Raw genomic sequence first — 20,270 nt, forward strand, 5'->3', positions numbered from 1 at the left:
AGGTGGGCAGATCACCTGAGGTCGGGAGTTCGAGACCAGCCTGACCAACATGGAGAAACCCTATCTCCACTAAAAATACAAAATTAGCCAGGCGTGGTGGCACATGCCTGTAATCCAAGCTACTCGGGAGGCTGAGGCAGGAGAATTGCTTGAACCTGGGAGGCAGAGGTTGCGGTGAGAAACCAGGTGAACCTGGGAGGCTCGTGAAACTCTGTCTCAAGAAAACAAAATAAAACAAAACAAAAAAGTACCTTTAAAAAATATGAAGTAATAGTAAAAAGAATAAAAACTATATTTTTCAGAAAAGCAAATAATCATTTACATAAGTAAACAGAATCAACAACATATTTTCTTACTTAGAAAAATTAAACCATGACACAAGATGATTATTTGGATATTATTATTACAAAGAATTTAAATATACAAGCTTGGCTATGAAAGATCCAGCTAAGCCGCTTAGGCAAAAGTCTGTCTCTGATGTCATAGTTTCCAAGAAGTATCATAAAAGTCAAACAGTTAAACATTTCTCTGTGCTTTTTTTAAAAAAAGAAATTTCTAGAAATGTTGTAGAGAGAAGCTCAGCAACTCACGTAGACAGATCAGATATACTGGGGAGGGAAGATAAACTGACATTTCCATATTTTATAATATAATGTGGAAAGATTCAGAAATGAATGAGAAGATACAGTGATACTATATTTAAAGCAAATATCGGCATATCTTATACAAGAAAGACATCTTACAATAATATTTCTGTTGGTACATTACAATTTTTCAGCTAGTATTTCTAAAATGCCAGGGGTCCTATGATGTAATATCAAAAAACAGGGAACTGATATACAAAGTCAAATATAAAGATAGTAACATTCAGTCCTCCACAGATAAAAGGCTGTCTGGACATAAGCCTGAAACAAGCAAGACGCCGTCCACTGCGATTTCACTGATTTTGCCCTTGCCACGTTCTGCTTCAAAAATGATCTAATAATGGAGAGAGAATTTAAAAATTACTTCAAACTGCTCAAAGCAATGATATAATCAAACTATTTAATAGTTGTTAACTTGTGTCCCTATTGCATAGAAACCAGCTTCAACATTGAATATATGGTGATAGATTATTTTCTAGATTCCAGGTGTCTACACTGAGAGAACTACATTTGGTGAAAACAAGGTCATAGCAAAGCCCACATGGATTCTGAAAAACTCCATAAAGCTGAGAAGAATAAGATTTAAAAAGAAAGTTTGGCATTCCCATTTAAAGAAAAGCAAAACAAAAAAATAAAATACAGTTTTCTTTACAAAAACCAAGTGAGAAGAAATTTAATATTCCTCACAAACATCTAATAAAAAACTATATAGTCAAAAGGGAATTGTTTTGATATATTTAGATTTTGGTAGTTTATAATAGTGTAATTATTTTTCTTAAAATAGTGGTTTTTGTATTTAGAGATTATCTGGAATGTTGTTTTCATGTGTTGAAAATGTTTCATAATATGCTGGCCGGGTGTGGTGGCTCATGCCTATAATCCCAGCACTTTGGGAGGCCAAGGTGGGTGGATCACCTGAGGTCAGGAGTTTGAGACCAGCCTGACCAACATGGAGAATTCCCGTCTCTACTGAAAATGCAAAATAAGCCAGTCGTGGTGGCGTATGCCTGTAATCCCAGCTACTGGGAAGGCTGAGGCAGGAAAATCGCTTGAACCTGGGAGGTGGAGGTTGCAGTGAGCAGAGATCGCCATGCCATTGCACTCCGGCCTGGGCAACAAGAGCGAAACTCCATCTCAAAAAAAAAAAAGAAAAGAAAATGTTTCATGATATGCTATAATCACTTTTGTCTAATGAATTTATTAATAATCAAAAGAGAAACAAACTTCTTTATAGTTTAGAAATTTCTAATACAGAGAGAACAGAGGATGAATACCAGAAAAATTATCTTCAAATTGAACACAGAATGACAGGGGACTCAAAATTAAGGATATATAGTGACTATTTTCTATTCATTCATTTATCCAAACATATTTTTAAATAAATATGATTAAAATCAATATTTGCTGAATGAAGGTTTTGTTTTATTGATCTATTTATTTTTATTTTTTTGAGATGGAGTCTTGCTCTGTCACCCAGGCTGGAGTGTAGTGGCACAATCTCAGCTCACTGAACCTCTGCCTTCCAGGCTCAAGTGATTCTCATGCCTCAGCTTCTAAGTAGCTGGGATTACAGAAATGTGCCACCATGCCTGGCTAATTTTTTTTATTTTTTTTATTTTTAGTAGAGACGGGGTTTCACCATGGTAGCCAGGCTGGTCTTGAACTCCTGGCCTCAAGTGATTCACCCACCTAGGCCTCCCAGAGTGTTGGGATTATAGGCATGAGCCACTGCACTCAGCCTGAATGAATGTTTTTAAGTTTCTTCAATTGTAATGTTTTAAAAAAATAAATAATTCATGTTAATGTTATAATCAGATAAAACACTAGAAATACTGTTAAATTCAATAATTGTGAAAATAATATAGCTACAATTTATGGAGCACTTGTCCAATACATTCACTCTTAAGAGAAGTATGTCTCCTCTCCCATGCCTCCCATAAAGAAGGGACTAGGCCTAGGGGTTTCTACAATCCTCAAAATCTGAAATAAGCAGATTTAAAGGACAGCAAAATGATCCTGATTCAAAGATGATTAAAATTACCCTGGAACAAACATTTTAGAGAGAAAAGAATATTTAATTTGGAACATGTTATTCTTTAAAATAACATGCACATATAGCCTATCAAAATGAAATTCAACAATAGCCTATGTATACTGTGGTTACAGATAGATAAAAATACACATTCATGTGCAAAGTAAAATGTGAAGTATAAAAACACTCATGTTACTGTGGTATGATTATGAATCTTTACTTACTTTCAATAAATTAATTTCCTTTTGTCATTTCTAAACTTATAAAATTCAAATATAATTCAAACGTATAAATTGGCATTTTAAAGAAAGATCCTTTAAGAATCATGCTCACAACAATGCCACCATGCAACTATTCACTATACCCAGCACCATCTCTTTTTTGCTTAATAAAGGATCACAGAATAGTTTTCAAAAATGAAGCAACTTTAGGCTTGCTGTCATCACCATATCCAGCTTTCTCTGGCTCTCCAAAGAGGAGAAACCTGGGACAAATGGAGATGACAAGGGTCTATGACTGCCCAGTACCTGGGCTGCTCTCTTTTGCTCTCAATCTGAGTGCATTTTCTTGAGAAGTGTTGGAGACAAGCTATTACTAAGCAGCCAGTGATAGCACAACTGGGTATAGAAGTTTCTTTTTCCTCTAGTCTCTTCTCAGGAGGGAACTGCTTTCAGAAAGATGTACCTTTTGCACCCAAAGGAACTTTTTAAAAAAGTAGAGGTGAGTCAAACAGGCATTACAGCCAAAGAGGCATGCTTAGACCCAGGTATCTGTTCCCTGAATTCTTCAGTTCTGGGGGAAATCTTGATGGGGGGATATTGAAGGGTAAGGAGGCTTCCTTATGACTAACCCAGACTAAAGAATATATTCCAGTTTAGCAATGTCATATTGGCTAATGTCATATAGGATAATGAGGGTGGGTATGTCTACATCTTGGCATATGGTGGCTTTTCCAAAGACCCCTGACTGATAACCCCTAGATAACTAGAAATAAATGTCAGGATAATTAATTGACATACTAATTTTGTGCTTTCCTTTTCTTCTCTTTTTCTTTCTTTCTTTCTTTTTTTTTTTTTTGAGACGGAGTCTTTCTCTGTCACCCAGGCTAGAGTGCAGTGGTGCGACCTCAGCTCACTGCAACCTTCATCTATCAGGTTCAAGTGATTCTCCTGCCTCAGTCTCCCAAGTAGCTGGGATTATAGGCATGCACCACCACGCCCAGCTAATTTTTGTATTTTTTTTTTTTAGTAGAAATGGGGGTTTCACCATGTTGACCAGACCAGTCTCAAACTCCTGACCTCAAGTGATGTGCCTGCCTTGGCCTCCCAAAGTGCTGGGATTACAGGCGTGAGCCACTGTGCCAGGCCCCTTGTGTTTGTTTTTTACTGTATTTTTACTTACTCCATTCCCCCCAAAATTAGGATTTTAATGTTCTTTTTTATCAAGGAGATTTGGGATATAATAATCAAAAGCCGACTTTTCTGGAAGACAGTCTCTTTCCTGACATTTATTACCCACAAGCTTAACTTTCTGAGACTGTGGTTGAAGGTAGAGGGTTAAAAGGAGAAGTGGTGAGGGGAGATGTGAGATTCTCCAGTACTAGGAAGCTGCACCACTGCGTCTCCCTGGCAGAACCCTGGGCAGAAAATGGTTGTCTGATGTTTCTATTGAGGCTAGATTCTCAGCAACAAGATTCCAACCCCAGTAAAGGTTTCTGTGTCTGGTCCTGGCATGGAAGTTGAAGAGATGAGTAACTTCAAAGGTCAAGTAGGTGCAAAAGATGTGGGTATCCATGGCCTTCATGATGAAGTAAAGATGTGCTGCCTCCTTCTTAATGTCTGGGCCACTTTTAGCCTTTCAAAAGTGCAGGCCACCCTAGGGAGGGGGCCCCTCCCCCAACCCTGCATAAGGAAATAGCCAAGATTGAATTTCCCCCCAGCCTAATGGGATGGGGCTTTGGATTCAGAAATAATTTGATTTCGAGAAAGCAATGTGACTTACCTTGTATGCCCAAGTTTATGCAGCAAGAGTCACATCTGTTCCAAATGTCTACAGCCAATATGACATTGCTAAACTGGAATATATTCTTTAGACTGGATTAGTCAGCCTCCTTACCCTTCAATATCCCCCTATCAAGATTTCCCCTAGAACTGAAGAATTCAGGGAACAGATGCCTGGGTCTGAGCATGCCTCTTATGAAAGCACTGCTGTGTTCCAGTGTGATTGCTGGCTAGGCTCTTTGGTGGCGTGTCTACAGAAATGTGTGTTAAAAAAAAAAATCACTGTTTTGATAGTATACTCGCTCTGCAAGCTACCATGTTATATAAAAAATATTCTCCATCACATGAATTCAGTCAACATGGAAGTAATTATAAATGCTGTTCAGAGGCACGTTTCAATTTTCTAACAGGGGATGTCATCCATATATATATATAGCATGGCTCAGTGCCACAGTCCCCAGACCATGCCCCAAACGCAACAAGAAAAACACGTGGACTAGATTTGTATTGATTTAAATGTACTGCTATAAGAGTAAACTCAAATTAATGCATGTGTCATTCCTAAACAAGCACTGGCTGCTTTTACCACAGAAGGCAAGAGTGGTTAGGAAATTCACTAACTGGTACCAACATATACTTTTATTTATAGCCATGTCTTATGACATATTTTAAATAAGATGCTCTGCTTTAATTAAAGCATGACAAGTAAATGAAAAGATGTTAAATTTGCATTAGTCATCTTTCACAAGTATAAATAGAATCCTAATACATGGATCTACTAATTGTTCTTCCTATTATCACCACTTCATGTGCCTCTTTTTAGCTTTCATCCTATCTTTTTCCTTCCCACCTTGACTAAACTCTTCACAAGGGTCCACAGTGGCTGCCTCCAGGCTCTGATCCCTTCCCTTTTCATCTTTCTGACGTGTGACCTTTGGCCCTTCCCCTCCAAAGGAAGAACTCTTGTAAAGGTCACCAGTCACCTCCTGATGGGTCAGACTCAATAGACTCTTTGCCATTTTTAGTCTATTGTTCTTCCTCAGTGTTTCATCCACTTGACCATCTTCCTCTTAAAAACTCTGTTTCCTTTTCCTTTATTAAACCCACTGTGCAACAAAAGATTAACTCAGTAGGTCTGGGTTGTTCAAACCCTATACATTCCAAGGAAAGATTTGGCCCTTGACTGGTTCTTAGGAGATAACCTCTAAGCCCTTGTAATATCCTGTTTGATTAAAACTACCTTCGTTTACCTGAGGCCTTAGGCAATGCCAGATAGTTTATGGTAACAATGTGACTTATGGTGGGGGCCTTGAGTCACATGGTATCAACTTGACCACTAGAGAGGTTGGAAACTGGATAACTAAATTCAGCTACTCAGATGATCACATGGGCAGACTGACCCCCAACAAAAACCTTGGACAGAAAGGCTTGGGTGAGCTTCCCTGGTGGGCAATACTTTGTGAGTGTCGTCATGTGTGATTGCTGGGAGAATTAATAGCTGCCCATATGACTCTACTGGGAGACAAAAACTGCACGCCTGTGCCTGGTCTCTCCTGGATTCTGCCCTATGTGTCTTTTCCCTTTGCTGATTTTAATCTATACATACTGTACTTGTAGATATAACAGCTTTTCTGACTTCTGTGTGGTCCTTCCAGGGACTCACTAAACCCAAGGGTGGTCCTGGGGACCCTGACAATAGCCACTCTCTCAGTTCAGTTTAAAAAACATTAAAAAAAAATACCTTCTAGCTGCCATTCACTATACTAAGTTCTGGGCATAGAATGAATGAGAATGACATTCTTTTACATACCAAGGAATGTATAATCTGATTTGGAAAGATGCTGGTGAGAGGAGCCTGACAAACAGGTCATTTCCACAGAACATGACACGCATATGCCAGATAAGTATGTATGAGTTGTGCCGATTAATCACCTTGCCTATTCAGCTCCAGAATGTAAGTTTTTTAAGTGTAGGGAAAAGGTCTTATTCATTGTTGTATCCCTAATGCCTACATACTTCAATAAATGTTTTGTTTCGTTTGTTAAATCATTGCAAAAGAATGCAAATATCAAGTTATATCATTTTTCCCCCACTTACACTTTTGGTAGCACCAGTTCCTTGATACAACTGAATTTTCCCTGTCTTCCACTTTTCATCCTTACTCGTGGTCTCCTCCCATGCCAGTACATTATTACTGTTTTTCACAAACACTCGAAGTTTCCCGACTTTGTCTCCGGCCAGCCGGTAATCAAAGAGCAAACAGAAGTTGCTTTGGGGCTGCAGGTCAGGGAGGAGAAGTTTCAATCGGCCAATGTCTTTCTTGTGACCTGCCAAGGCCGGAACTGCCATATAGTAGCCAATAGCTTTAAGAGACAGGGAAAAATGCACAATTAATGAGGCCATTGTAAGGAGTTTGGCTTTAATGTATAAAAAAGCTATAAAAAGTGAACAATCATTTTCTATAGGGAAAGCTGCAGTCCTTTTCATTTTGAACATAGGAACAAAAGTTTCATGCTAAAATAGATTTTAGGGATCACACAATTGAAATCTTTTGTTATATAGACAAGTAAACTGAGGGTCAGAGGAATTTTTTCACATTCACAAAGCTTGGTAGTAGCAGATACAGGATAAGAATCTAATTAAATGATCCTTTAGCACTGCAGGTAATCTGCAGTTGATGGAGAACTTGTGTTCCATAATTTCATTTCCATTTCGGCGATTTGAAACTTGGAATGCATTTCCCCACTGAGTCAATGACATATAAGATGATCAGCTTCTTAAGTGATCAGCTCCTTAAGTGGTGAGATCTCAGCTTACTGCAACCTCTGCCTCCCAAGTTCAAGCAGGTCTCCTGCCTCAGCCTCCCGAGTAGCTGGGACTACAGGCACACACCACCCCACTCAGCTGGTGTTTAATCCACAACACACCTGCACTTGTACTAGTGGTTTCATGGAACTCAACTACCATGTGTAACATATCGCTCCAATTTCTGATTTAGGATGACAGGAACACTGTCCTCCAACTTCTGCAAATCTTCTAAGTATCTTTTAACCTGTGGTAGTGGACTTTTGCTCATCTCCCATCTTCAGGTTGTGGCTTTGATGAACTTGGGCAAAAAGTCTCAAAGAGTAGGGTCTGAAGAAGTTGATAAGAAGGAAAAATTCCTGTAGAAGCCAGGAATAAGACACTGGGGAATGGATGGTCTTCGGCTACTCCAAATCAGAGATACCTGCAGGTCCCAGGCTGACATTGCCTTAGTTTTCAATGCATCCAGAGACTGGTCTTCTTCCCCAGCTAGTAGGGTATCCAGATTTAGCAAATAAAAATATAGGATGCCCAGTGGAGTTTGAATTTCAGATAAACTCCATGTCCGAGACATACTAAAAAGTATTCATTGCCTGTCTGAAATATAGGCATCCTATACTTTATCTGTTATCTCTTTCAGCTACGTTCTCTCAGCCTCCTGAGTAGCTGGGATCACAGGTGTATGCTGCCATACTCAGATAATTTTTTCTTTTTTCTTTTTCTTTTTTTTTGGACACAGAGTCTTGCTCTGTCACCCAGGCTGGAGTAAAATGGTGTGATCTCAGCCCACTGCAACTTCTGCCTCCCAGGTTCAAGAAGCTCTCCTGCCTCAGCCTCCCGAGTAGCTGGGATTACAGGCACACACCACCCCACTCAGCTAATTTCTGTATTTTTAGTAGAGACGGGGTTTCATCATGTTGGCCAGGCTGGTCTTGAACTCCTGACCTCAGGAAATCCACCCACCTTGGCCTCCCAAAGTGCTGAGATTACAGGCATGAGCCACCACATCTGTCCTATTTTTTCAATATCTTGTAGAGATGAGATCCCCCTATGTTGCCCAGGCTGGTCTCAAACTCCTGGGCTCAAGTGATCCTCCTGCCTTGGTCATGTTTCTTTTTCGTATTTAGCTGTACAGAGGGAATGAAAAGCTCACCTAGAGAGCCAATGGAGGTGTAGGAGGATAGAGGGTATGATTTGAATGATGCGAAAGCTGAGAATCCTGGGGTTATTTGTGAATTGAGTGTTCATAAATACGGAATTTCCAATGGACAGAAAACTCAACTTAAGACCTAACGTAACTGTATTTATCAGTTGTGGAGGTCCTGGAATAACCTATGGACTCCCAGTATGATATAGCTCTGGTAGACATAAATTTAGAGATGCCATCATGGAAGAAAAGAGAAACTCAGATTAATCATCAAGAAGATAGCTTTTCCAGTGATATGGTGTTTTCAGCCTGGTTAAATTTGCCCTTCGCTTACACTGAATCTTTAGTAAAAGTCTCACTCACACAACTGCTGTGTGAGATGTATCCCCTCTTCCCTAACCCCAAGTTCTAAAAGGAATTATTGTTAGGGGATATCTAGGTTTTCTGAGTGCACGTGAGGGCATTAAAGGAAAGATGTTGGGGGGAAATTAGTCTAGAAGAAGGATCTAAAAGAAGGACCTTTTAACTGAGGGCTGAGCCTGTACATTTCCAAAGAAATAATTTGATTGGTAAGGAACTGGAGTCCCTGAAGGTCTAACAGTTGTCTTTAATTATTTAGTGAGTCTTCAAGAGACAGAGATTCAATCTGTGCTCTAAATGGGATCTGCAAGCCAAACATGTAAGGGGATAGTTAGGGTCCATCAGTAATGTTTAAGTAGGCAATGGGAAGGGTGGGAAGTCTGCAGCTCACAGATAAGATTGAGAAAAATTCAAGGACACATGGCTTGAAAGAAAACCTCAAGCAACAAACAGAAGGGAAAGCTCAGTCCAGGAGTTCAGGCCATTGACTTGATGCTTATTATGGTTTTCATGCTTTGAGGGGCCACTCTACTAAAACACCAGGTTTAGGTGGAGGTCATATTTCCTTTCAAGATTTATTTCCCCCATGAAAACAAAACAAACAAAACAAAACAAAAAGTACAAGGTGCCATGACTGGTAAACTGGGAAGAAGAAACAACTTCTTTCTATCTTTTCCCCAACTCTTCCAAACTTTATACAAATCTCAACATCTCTCTCTCAGCGGAAGGAGAATGAATATGGAAGATGTTTGCTCACACATCCTTTGTGGAGGCAGGTGTGTGGGGGAGGGATTAAGTAGAATATACGCTGGTCAAATTAGTCATCTATCAAGGGAGACCTTGGAAGGTCTAAAAATTTCCAAAAATGACAAGCAACCCTTCCCTGATGAGTGGTGGGAATAACAACCCGTCACTCATGGAGGGCCTTCTATACCTTCACCATATTACAGAACATGAAATTGTCAAATCTAAATACCATCATCTCGATCAGCAGGATTCCAGTCAAAATCATCTTCTCTATCCTGTTTCCAGTCACAGATCCCATGATCAAAGCTGCAGTCAACCGTGATATTTAAATCTGCTAAAAAGAAAGAACACATTTCATAACCTCTAAGAGCATTAGGAAGATGTCTAACATTTGGAGCTTTGGAAGGCAGTACCTTGTTTTCAGTTGCACAAAGTACAGATCATGGCATATCCTGTTTTGAGTTGCATCTGTGAAGCCATTCTGAACAAATTCTGTTGTGATATTAAAAAAACAAAAAAAACTTTGGGAGGCTGAGGCGGGCAGATCACGAGGTCAGGAGTTCAAGACCAGTCTGGCCAACATGATGAAACCTCATATTTATTAAAACTATAAAAATTAGCTGGGCGTGGTGGTGGGTGCCTGTAATCCCAGCTACTTGAGAGGCTGAGGCAGGAGAATTGTTTGAACCCGGGAGGTGGAGGTTGCAGTGAGCCGAGATCATGCCATTGCACTCCAGCCTGGGCGACAGGGCAAGACTCTTTTTCAAAACAAAAACAAAAATAAGGCCAGGCATGGTGGCTAATGCCTGTAATCCCAGCACTTTGGGAGGCCAAGGTGGGCGGATCATGAGGTCAGGAGTTTGAGACCAGCCTGGCTAACATAGGGAAACCCTATCTCCACTAAAAATACAAAAAATTAGCTGGGTGTGATGGCAGGCACCTGTAGTCACACTGCACTCCAGCCCGGGTGACAGTGCAAGACTATGTTGCAAAAAAAACCAAAACCAAACAAACAAAAAACAATTAAAAAAAACAAGTAATGGGCAAGATCCCCATGCACAAAGAGAAACAGAGAATATAAGCAATTGTTTATCAAATTCAGGCCAGAAAATAAAATCTCTCCTACCCAAATAAACCAGTGAACACCTTGCTGGAACTTTCTACTTTTTTTTTTTTTTGAGACAGGGTCTTGCTCTGTCACCCAGGCTGAAGTGTAGTAGCACGAACCTACTATTTTAATACTGGCACTGTGTGTATGATGTAATGATGTTTCCCTTGGGGCTTTATGAGTGAAGCAGGGATTCATAAACAATCATTGTTTATGAATGATTGTTTTCATTTCTTCACTGTATGAAGAAATGAAAATGACATGGACAACGTGAAAGAGCAAACACTTGGGAGAAAGTGTTACTTACCTTTGTGTTCTAGTTTGGAAGTTAGCGCTTTCCTTTGGACCAGAACCAGACCAAATTCACCTGCTTCATTCACCTTAGGGGCTAATAAAGAACACTTGGTCAGTTAAGAAAAACACTTAAAGCCCACATGCTCAGAAGGTATGCATCAAATGACCAAACAAAGAAGGTTAAATCATGTATTCTAATTACAGAATGTATTAGAGCAGTGTCTCTCTAACATTTCCAAATAATTTACATTGGATCCAGTTTCCTCATCTAGAACATCTTTTCCAGATACTCCCTTGAGTCAACTAAGCATCTACACTGTTGATACATCCCTTCTTACCAGGTTTTGGAAACAGGCTTTTTCTTTCTTTCTTTCTTTCTTTTTCTTTCTTTTCTTTTTTTTTTTTTTTTTTGAGACTTTAACTCTCTATTAAGGCAGAGAATGTCATTGGATGCTAGTTCTTGGAGAGGTGGGCCTATGTCTACTTTTCCTTTGGTTAGATCCAACTGGCATTTGTATATATGACCACCAGTCACAGAGCCAAGACTAGATAAGGCAAAATATAGAGGGAGCAACAAATGCCCAGTCAGAATGAATGGGAAAGTCTCAGTGTGGAGGTGCAGGGTGGGTTAATATGGAAACCATCCTGGGGGACTAAGCCTTATGGTGGGTTCTGCACAGCAACCAGTGAAAAAGGAGTATGGGAGTTCTCTAGTTCACATAGAAAACTTAATCTCCACTATAAAATTTATCCTCCTACATTTGTCAATTTTGGCTTTTAAAATCATGACAACACAACTGTGAGGTTCCAATTTCTTAGACTAGGCCTGTCAAACTGCCTTCAAGAAGTAAAAAGGTAGAGCTTAGCAGATCCACACGGTGAGCCTCTCTCTGATTTGGGGGCATGCATTGTGGAGAGCTGGGCAGCCAAACCACTGCAATTGTAGGACAGGCAGGCTTCCTTGGCTGGAAGTGAGAATGGAAGGTCTGTGTCAAATAGGAAACCTCCCAGTTAGGGGAACAGGACTTCCCTTCCTTGGTTCCTAGAGCAGCAGGTTTGATTGGGTGTCTGTAGAAGTTGTTTGTTTCTAGAACTTACAGAGAATACTGCTTCTCAAGACTTAAGGCCCAACCCATTTTACTTAAGCTATGAAACTGGCTTTTTGTCTTTTTTCATTTGCCAGGAGAAATTGCAATTCATTTTTCATAAAACATATAAAATAAAAGTAACACTCACAAAACACATCTCCTCGCAGGCTTCGCTCCTGCTCTATGTCATTCTTCAGGGCTTTCTCTTCTCTTTTCTTCTCCGCCATCCCCTCTTTCGTTCTCTCTTCATTCCCTTTTTTATCTCCATGGGAGTTCCTGCCTCTGGAAATACTCTCTTCATGGTTGAAGGGTTGCAAGTTTGGCTTATGGGTAGGAATCCTGGTGGGTTCTGGGGTGACATTTTTAATTTTTACCTTCTTTTTCATGCTGTTTTTGTGAGCAAACAACTTCTTGATTTTGTCTTTGATGGTACCAGGTGCTCTGAGGACTTCCTTCACAGAATTTTCAGGGATAGCTAAAAGAAATAAGAGGCAAGACGTTCCAAATTGGCTGATCATTACTCACAAAAATGGAGCATTTAAAAAGTGCTAAAGTGTAGTAAGTGAATGCTTCCAAAATGAACCCACATGAGGCTCTACCATTTGATAAATTAGGAAGAACTATACTTGTATCTGTTTTAAGCAGATCAGTGTTATGGTAGTTATCTTAATTATCTTTTGTTTTGCTTCAGAGACTACTTTAGTGAAACACCTACTGCTATCCAGTTGGGCTACAGATCCCAAAGACATGGATTTGCCAGGGTCTTCTAATATTTCTGCTTTCATTCTGGTATTCTCCAAAACTAGTATTGTCCTGGTAGCCTTATAGATTTGTCCAAATTTGATGTTCAAAGATTAAAGCTACAGCATTAGTTTGAACCACATAAGTTGTAATAATGAGCCATTTGTGACCTACAAAAATGGTGACTTATGGTTCAATATACACATACCCGATTTTCCTTCCTCTCCTTTCTCTCCCCCCTTTCACCTCAGTCAACCATTATCTAAAGTTAAATGATTTTATTTATTAAATATTTCAGAGAGGCTTCTATGCTTATATTATTTTTCATTTACTATTTCTCACTGCAAAAGTAAATTACTTTAAAAATATACCTCTAGAACAATTGTTCCTATCCTTCAGTGGACTAATGACCCTTGGAGGAAAAAGTGTCGAACTCAAGAGGTACAAAAGTCTAGTCAGGGACTCTTGTCTTGTACATGAGGCAACTGGGTGTTAAGTGACTTGCCCAAAGTCACTCATCTAACTAGGGACAGAGCTAAGATTTGGGAATAGAGCATATGAATGACTCTTTTTCTTTTCTTTCTTCTTCTTTTTTTTTTTTTTAATATTTGAGACAGAGTTTTGCTCTTGTTGCCAAGGCTGGAATGCAGTGAAATGATACTGGCTCACTGCAACCTCCCCCTCCCAGGTTCAAGCGATTCTCCTGCCTCAGCCTCCTGAGTAGCTGGGATTACAGGTGCATGATACCACACCAGGCTTATTTTTGTATTTTTAGTAGAGACGGGGTTTTGCCATGTTGGCCAGGCTGGTCTTGAACTCCTGACCTCAGGTGATCCGCCCACCTTGGCCTCCCAAAGTGTTGGGATTACAGGCATAAGCCACTGCACCTGGCCACGAATGACTCTTTTTCAAGTCCTATTTCTATGATAGATTGGTTCCTGCTTTAAGATTAAGGTTACTTTTCTCTAGACTGGTTCAAATTCCTTGAGATCTATAATTCAAAGATATGTGCCTCCTTTTCAGGGATATACTCATGATAATTCAGAATATCCAACTGATATAAAAAAGTAATTAATTTTTTAAAAATTAAAAACACTGATCTTTAAAATCAAACATATTGCCTCACTATAAAATATCTAGGCATGTACTAATCTATGAATAAGCAAGAAAGGGTCTAATAACACCTCAATCAATTCACATAATTCTATTATTTGGAAATAGTTTAGAGGAAAATGGAACAAGGGAGTAGACATCAATTTTGATGCCTAAAAAGAGTACTATAAAAAATTGGACTGGGATTTTATTACAATATTTTTCTTGGCAATATTTTAACCTCTTCTCCAGCTTTTTTCCTTCTCCATCATTTGGGTCATTCAATCTATATCAAAGTAGTAGAAAATAAAAACAAAGAGGAGTCCACAATAGTTGGGGTAACCAACAGGGGAAAGAAAAATGCTTTGAAAACATATATGCTCTTAATACATTGTTTTTACTTTGGAATCAAAAGAGCAACATCTTTATTTTCAGTGAAATATTCTAATTATTTATCATTGTGACAGCCTGACTATAGGTATGAAGCCAACAAGTAATGCATCATTACTCATTTTCCTGACCTTCAGATGGCCTGTTTCAGCTACTTTGCCAGAGGTTGCATGTTAAGTTATGACCATAATGTGTGATTATATATAGACCTTCCTCTGGAGGCCCCACTGTAATTCTGTCCATGGTTGCCGGCATCTTTCCCAGTACCCACAAGAAAAATTAACAGGAAACCCCTATTCTCTGTACATTTCCTTTTTGCAATCAGTAACATAAAACTAAAGACCTTTAATAAATAATGAGGAAAGGTTTTCAACCCACACCAGGCAAACCTAAACATCTGCTTTCAGTTTCTGCTTTGAAGTTCAAATGTTCCTATTGAGAAGAAACAAAAACCACAACATCATAATCTTGATAGTGTCGACAATTTCATTCTCTTAGGATGTAAAGAGAAAGCTAGGCAAGGATAAAAATGCACTTTAATGATATGCATATGCATAAGTAGATTTGGATTTATTTAGTTATTGTTGCTTTAAATTTGACATTATGATGGTTTTCTCGTAGAAATTTATTGGTTATTACATCATCTTCTTGAGAATATAAAAATAATGTGGGAGGGGCTGGGTGTGGTGGCTCAGCCTGTAATCCCAGAACTTTGGGAGGCTGAGGTGCGGATAACTTGAGGTCGGGAGTCCGAGACCAGCCTGGCCAACATAGTGAAACCCTGTCTATACTAAAAATACAAAAGTTAGCTGGGCATGGTGGTGGGTGCCTGTAATTCCAGCTACTCGGGAGGCTGAGGCAGGAGAATTGCTTGAACCCAGGAGGCAGAGGTAGCAATGAGCCAAGATCACGCCATTACTCTCCAGCCAGAGCAACAGAGTGAGACTCCGTCTCAAAAAAATAGAAAATGTGGAGGGAGTTGCAGTAGGAGGGTCTTTGGCACATTTGGGGAACTCAGATACTAAGACTTTGAAAACTTATGTATTTCAAAGTCTTCAGGTTCACAGGCCAGTTTTTTGTAAAGTTGACAATTTCTCTTGGGAGGGATTTGAGATTTCTCCAAATACCCATGTTGTCAAACACTTCTATCAGCCTGAAAACCCTAATTTTAATTTCATATCTTTGGAATAAAACTTTACAGAAGATCACTCTTAGGTGAGAATATCTTACCCAGGAGGAACATGACTGACATTCACTCAACTGTGCTTAGTTCGTTAGATGATCTATCATCTGGGAGGAGAAAAATTCTACTAATCTGAGCTTTAGACACAGTCCTGGAAGGAGGAGCTTAACCACAGATGAGGAATGTATTCTAGCATGGGATCCAGGAAACAAGAAGGGGCTAGGATGGAACAAAAGGTGAGCCAACAGAGTCTGCTGGGGAGGGCAAACTTTGAGTTCTCCATCACAGAGGATTAACCAATTGGTCATGAACACACCTGTCCTGTGTTTAAGCACATAATCCTGAAGCCCAGTTTCCTGAGTTTGATTCCTAGCTCCCACATCTTCTAGCCATAGGTTCTCAAATGAAAAATTAACTTCTCTTTGCCTCAGTCTCTCCATTTATAAAGTTTGGATAAGAATAGGTTTTTTTCTGGGAGGCTTAACTGGGTGAGCACACATCGATTACTAAGATTAGTGTTTGGCATGTACTCAACATGTGTGCTATTATTTTTAGCATTCATCACCAGAATGTTTAACATCTATTCCTGAGTTACAAAAATTCCCAGGTCATACCTCCAAATTTCTAATGTTTATAATTGAAGAAAAAATGGGGATGGCCTGGTTGTACCAAAGCCCATATTCTTGAACACACACTATATAAACTGAATTAAGCCATAAGCATATTTTAAATGACTAAACAAGCTGATTTTCAATAGAAATAATTGTTGAATTTTGGTAAGGAGGGCTTTGTGACTATTATTCTTACTCCTAGTACATGCTTATTAAGCATTTCATATATTCTGGGCTGGTGCTAAACCCTTTAGATGGATGTTTACTTATTCTGTATGAATAAATTTAATCATCACCTATCTATTCAGGGCTAGATACTATCATCTCTACTTTTCAGGTTTGGAAACTGAGGTACTGAAAGGTTACATAATCTGTTCTCAGTCTGCAGGTAGTAGGCTAGGGAGTCAGCAATCAAGCTAAGGTAATGATTCCAGAAGCTGTGCTCCTGGTAAGCAAATGACAGTTTCCTTTCCTAAGCTGACTGTTACTCCCAAAATTGGGTATTATCTGGCATTTGATTTTCTGAGAATGAGGTGTACCTTCTGTCAAATCAAGACCAAATTATCTGGCAGTATATTATTAATATTCATATTAGAACAATAAAACATATACACATCTACATTTACAGTGCTTCTTCCTTTAGGTATAGAGAGTGGGTTAGGATAATTTAACTCTTTTTCCATATTGTGATGTAGAGTCTGAACTTTTCAAAACAATGAACTTAATACAAGTTGCTACATCAATGCCATATATATGTATGTATGTATTTAATGTAGACAGAGTCTTGCTGTGTTGCCCAGTCTGGAGTGCAGTGACGCTATCTCAGCTCACTACAATCTCTGCCTCCCAGGTTCAAGCAATTCTCCTACCTCAGCCTCCTGAGTAGCTGAGACTACATGCACATGCCACCATGCCAGGCTAATTTTTTGTATTTTAGTGGAGACAGGGTTTCACCCTGTTTCCCAGACTGGTCTCGAACTCCTGAGCTCAGGCAATCTGCCTGCCTCGGCTTCCCAAAGTGCTAGGATAACAGGCATGAGCCACTGCACCCAGCTTATACCCTATATTATTCAATAGCAATTTATGTGCATACAAATGTGTTTTGCAATATAACATTTTATAATGCTGAATGCTAACTAGATGCAATTCTCTCATTTTTGTTTTTATGACTCTTGTGTGTACATAAGAGTGGATTTTGGAGTATCCTTTAAGCAATGAGTGTTAAGACTCTGTTAAGATGAATTTTTAACAGTAACATAGCTGTTTATTTTATGGAGAATTAAAGGAAAATGAAAAGGATTGGACAAGTAATACAGTGAATGACTCAAAGATAGTTTCCTTCTTTAAATAAACATTCCAGTGAAAGACTAAAGAAATAATTTAGCTGCAGAATGGATAACAAAATGCATAATTTTCAGATATTGAATAGAACAGTGTAATGAATTTGAGGTTTCAAAGAATAAAGACAAATTTCTTTTATCCCAAAATAAAGTTGGATGGTCCAAGAAAAACAGACATTTTCTTGACACAAGAAATGTTTGTGTTGATGTGGGATTTACAATTTCAAAGCACTGGGTTACATTATAGAAAATGCAGGCTGCAAACAACTACCTAATTGCATGCTTAAAGATGTTGCCTTCATTTTAACATTAATAATACATTGTGGTTTCAAGGGGATCAAATGACGAGGAAGAAAGATGGCTCCAGGTTCACTCTGGGCCTTCGATTCTTATGCCTAGAAATAGGAGAGTGAGTATGTGGGGGTGAGTTGCTCACTTATTGAAACAGATGTTTTCCTGAGGTGTCTTTTTTTATATGCACAGCATTTTTGCATTTATCTTGGTGGAATTTCAGTGTGGCCCTTAACAAACAGCTGATTGAAATGATACTAATAACAATAACAATCACAGCTAACTTTAATGAGCATCTACTATGTGTTCCTGCTAAACTAAGCTCTCTGCCTGTATTACCTCATTTAAACCTCACAATGAACCTCTGCAAGACATATTTGTCTTAGTGGGGTTCCTCCAAGCAGAGCCTGAGACAAGGATTTGGGTGCAGATGGCTTATTTGGAAGGTGATTCCAGGAGGCAGAAACTGGGGAGAGGAGAGAGTGAGACAGGAAGAGAGAAAAGCCAAAAGATGGTGCTTAGATGGACAGGTAATCACTGTGGGTAATTGGGGCTCAGTCCTGCTGGGGACATCTGGGAGCCAATGCAGAACACACCTCAGAACTGTCCCACCCTGTGAAGTGGAAGCTGGAGTATTTATCCAGAGACACCTGTCAGAGAGAGAGCACTGCTGGAGATACACATGCAACTGTTTACTCTGCCTCAGTAGGATTAGCGGGCTCCAAGAAACTGTGGCCTGGCCCATTACAAGAACCCACCACAGTACTACCACAAACCCCATTTTGAATAGGAGGAAACTGAGCTTAGAGAGGTTAAGAAATTTGCTAAAGGTCACAACCAGCATGGGGCAGAGCTAAGATTTAAATTCAGGCCTTCCCAACCTGGAATATACATGTTCAAATTTGGTGGCATCGAGGAGATTTGATCATGGGTCCCTTGAGCACTCATCCAATATGGAAAGCTGATTTATTCTGTCTCCTCTCTGGGGGCCTCCCAAGGTTATGGTATCCTTCCCCACAACCTACCTATGCACAGCCCTGCATGGGCAGCCAATCTCTCTCTTTCTGAATCAAGTTTCAGAAGGACATCACTGGATATTTCTATCTAGAGGGATAGAAACCATAGCATCCAGTTGCTGGACCCTAAGTGGTCATTTAATCCCATCTCCAGCCCAATGCAGGAATCCGTTTCAGAGCCCTCAGCCTGCAAACCAGGGGCAGTGGAATGTCCTTACTCCATGGGGTTCCCTGCTCCACTCCAAAGTACCTAGCAGCCATGTTTAAGAGAGAATGTAACCACCCACTGGACTTAGTTTGCTTGGGAAAGCCACTTTTATTTCGTATTTCTTAAAATATTTACAGGCGCAATTTATGCTTTTCCATACTGCATTTCCCAGACTAAATGCTGCCCTGTTCTTTCAGCAGTTCTTCACAGAATTTGATTTCCAGAATAATTTTCTTTGGTTATATTCTTTTGTACATATTCTTGTCCAGTGGTACTCAACAATAGCCCACTGGGGTACTGTGAACCTTTTATGGGTTTAGCGCTAAATGTCTATCATGGTACATATAGTTTATTTTTGTATGACTGGTCAACACTCTGACAGTCATTTGCATCATTGGGAGCATTGGCCAGATGGTGGTATGGGATGTGACATAGGTCAGGGTACACCTTGCAGCCACATTTATTGAACATGCGGGAACTCTGCTAAGGGGCATATAAGAGAGTTGAATCAGGACAGTCAACAAGTCTAGTCACATGATGAGCCAGTGCTAAAAGGGACATGACCAGAGGGATAAACCTGGATGACTTTATTAATTTTTTAAAAATTTTTTTGAGATGGAGTCTTACTCTGTTGCCCAGGCTAGAGTGCAGTGGTGTGATCTCCAGAGTACAGAGGCTCACTGCAATCTCTGCCTCCCAGGTTCAAGTGATTCTTGTGTCTCAGACTCCCCAGTAGTTGGGATTAAAGACGTGCACCACCATGTCTGGCTAATTTTTTTGTATTTTTAGTAGGGGGAGGGTTGCACCATGTTGGCCAGGCTGGTCTTGAACTCCTGACCTCAGGTGATCCACCTACTTGGGCCTCCCAAAGTGCTAGGATTACAGATGTGAGCCGTCACACCCAGCAGAACCTAGATGACTTTAAACATTGTAAGATATTGTGTACTAGGGGAGTGACTGCACTGTAATCACAGCTGCCTTGCCTTGGAAGACATTCCTGGTGTTCACCAAGATTTCTAGTTTTCTTCTCTTTTGGAGCACAGAGCAAGTTTATTACTATTTTTGTCCCTTGATGTTAGATACTTCCAAACTGAATAAATTAAGAGCTGGTGCATGATTTTCCATGCTTCTTTCTCTGCTGTGGCAAACCCTAAGGCCTTGAATTGAGACCAT

The 20,270-nt window shown here is 39.7% G+C and overlaps 1 protein-coding gene across 4 annotated transcripts in view; it reads right to left on the reverse strand.

Annotated features, from left to right (window-relative positions):
• Window positions 1–383: 383 nt before the first annotated feature.
• Window positions 384–20,270, reverse strand: part of EGFL6 (EGF like domain multiple 6) — a 180,592-nt gene continuing 160,705 nt past the window's right edge. For 2 of the 4 annotated variants that reach the window (XM_064364631.1, XM_064364632.1), the window contains 5 exons: window positions 12,374–12,700; window positions 11,151–11,231; window positions 9,965–10,069; window positions 6,774–7,039; window positions 390–978 (listed from right to left, as the gene is read on the reverse strand). In XM_064364631.1, coding sequence (XP_064220701.1) covers window positions 868–978; window positions 6,774–7,039; window positions 9,965–10,069; window positions 11,151–11,231; window positions 12,374–12,700 — 890 coding nt within the window. In that variant the 3' untranslated portion in view covers window positions 390–867. Of the gene's footprint in view, window positions 979–6,773; window positions 7,040–9,964; window positions 10,070–11,150; window positions 11,232–12,373; window positions 12,701–20,270 lie in introns of all 4 variants that reach the window. The other 2 variants (XM_064364630.1, XM_064364629.1) reach the window with 2 other exon arrangements.

The sequence above is a fragment of the Aotus nancymaae genome, unplaced genomic scaffold (assembly GCF_030222135.1).
Source record: "Aotus nancymaae isolate 86718 unplaced genomic scaffold, 86718_ANA_hifiasm-v0.15.2.pri h1tg000058l, whole genome shotgun sequence".
In the NCBI taxonomy this organism is placed as follows: Eukaryota; Metazoa; Chordata; class Mammalia; order Primates; family Aotidae; genus Aotus; species Aotus nancymaae.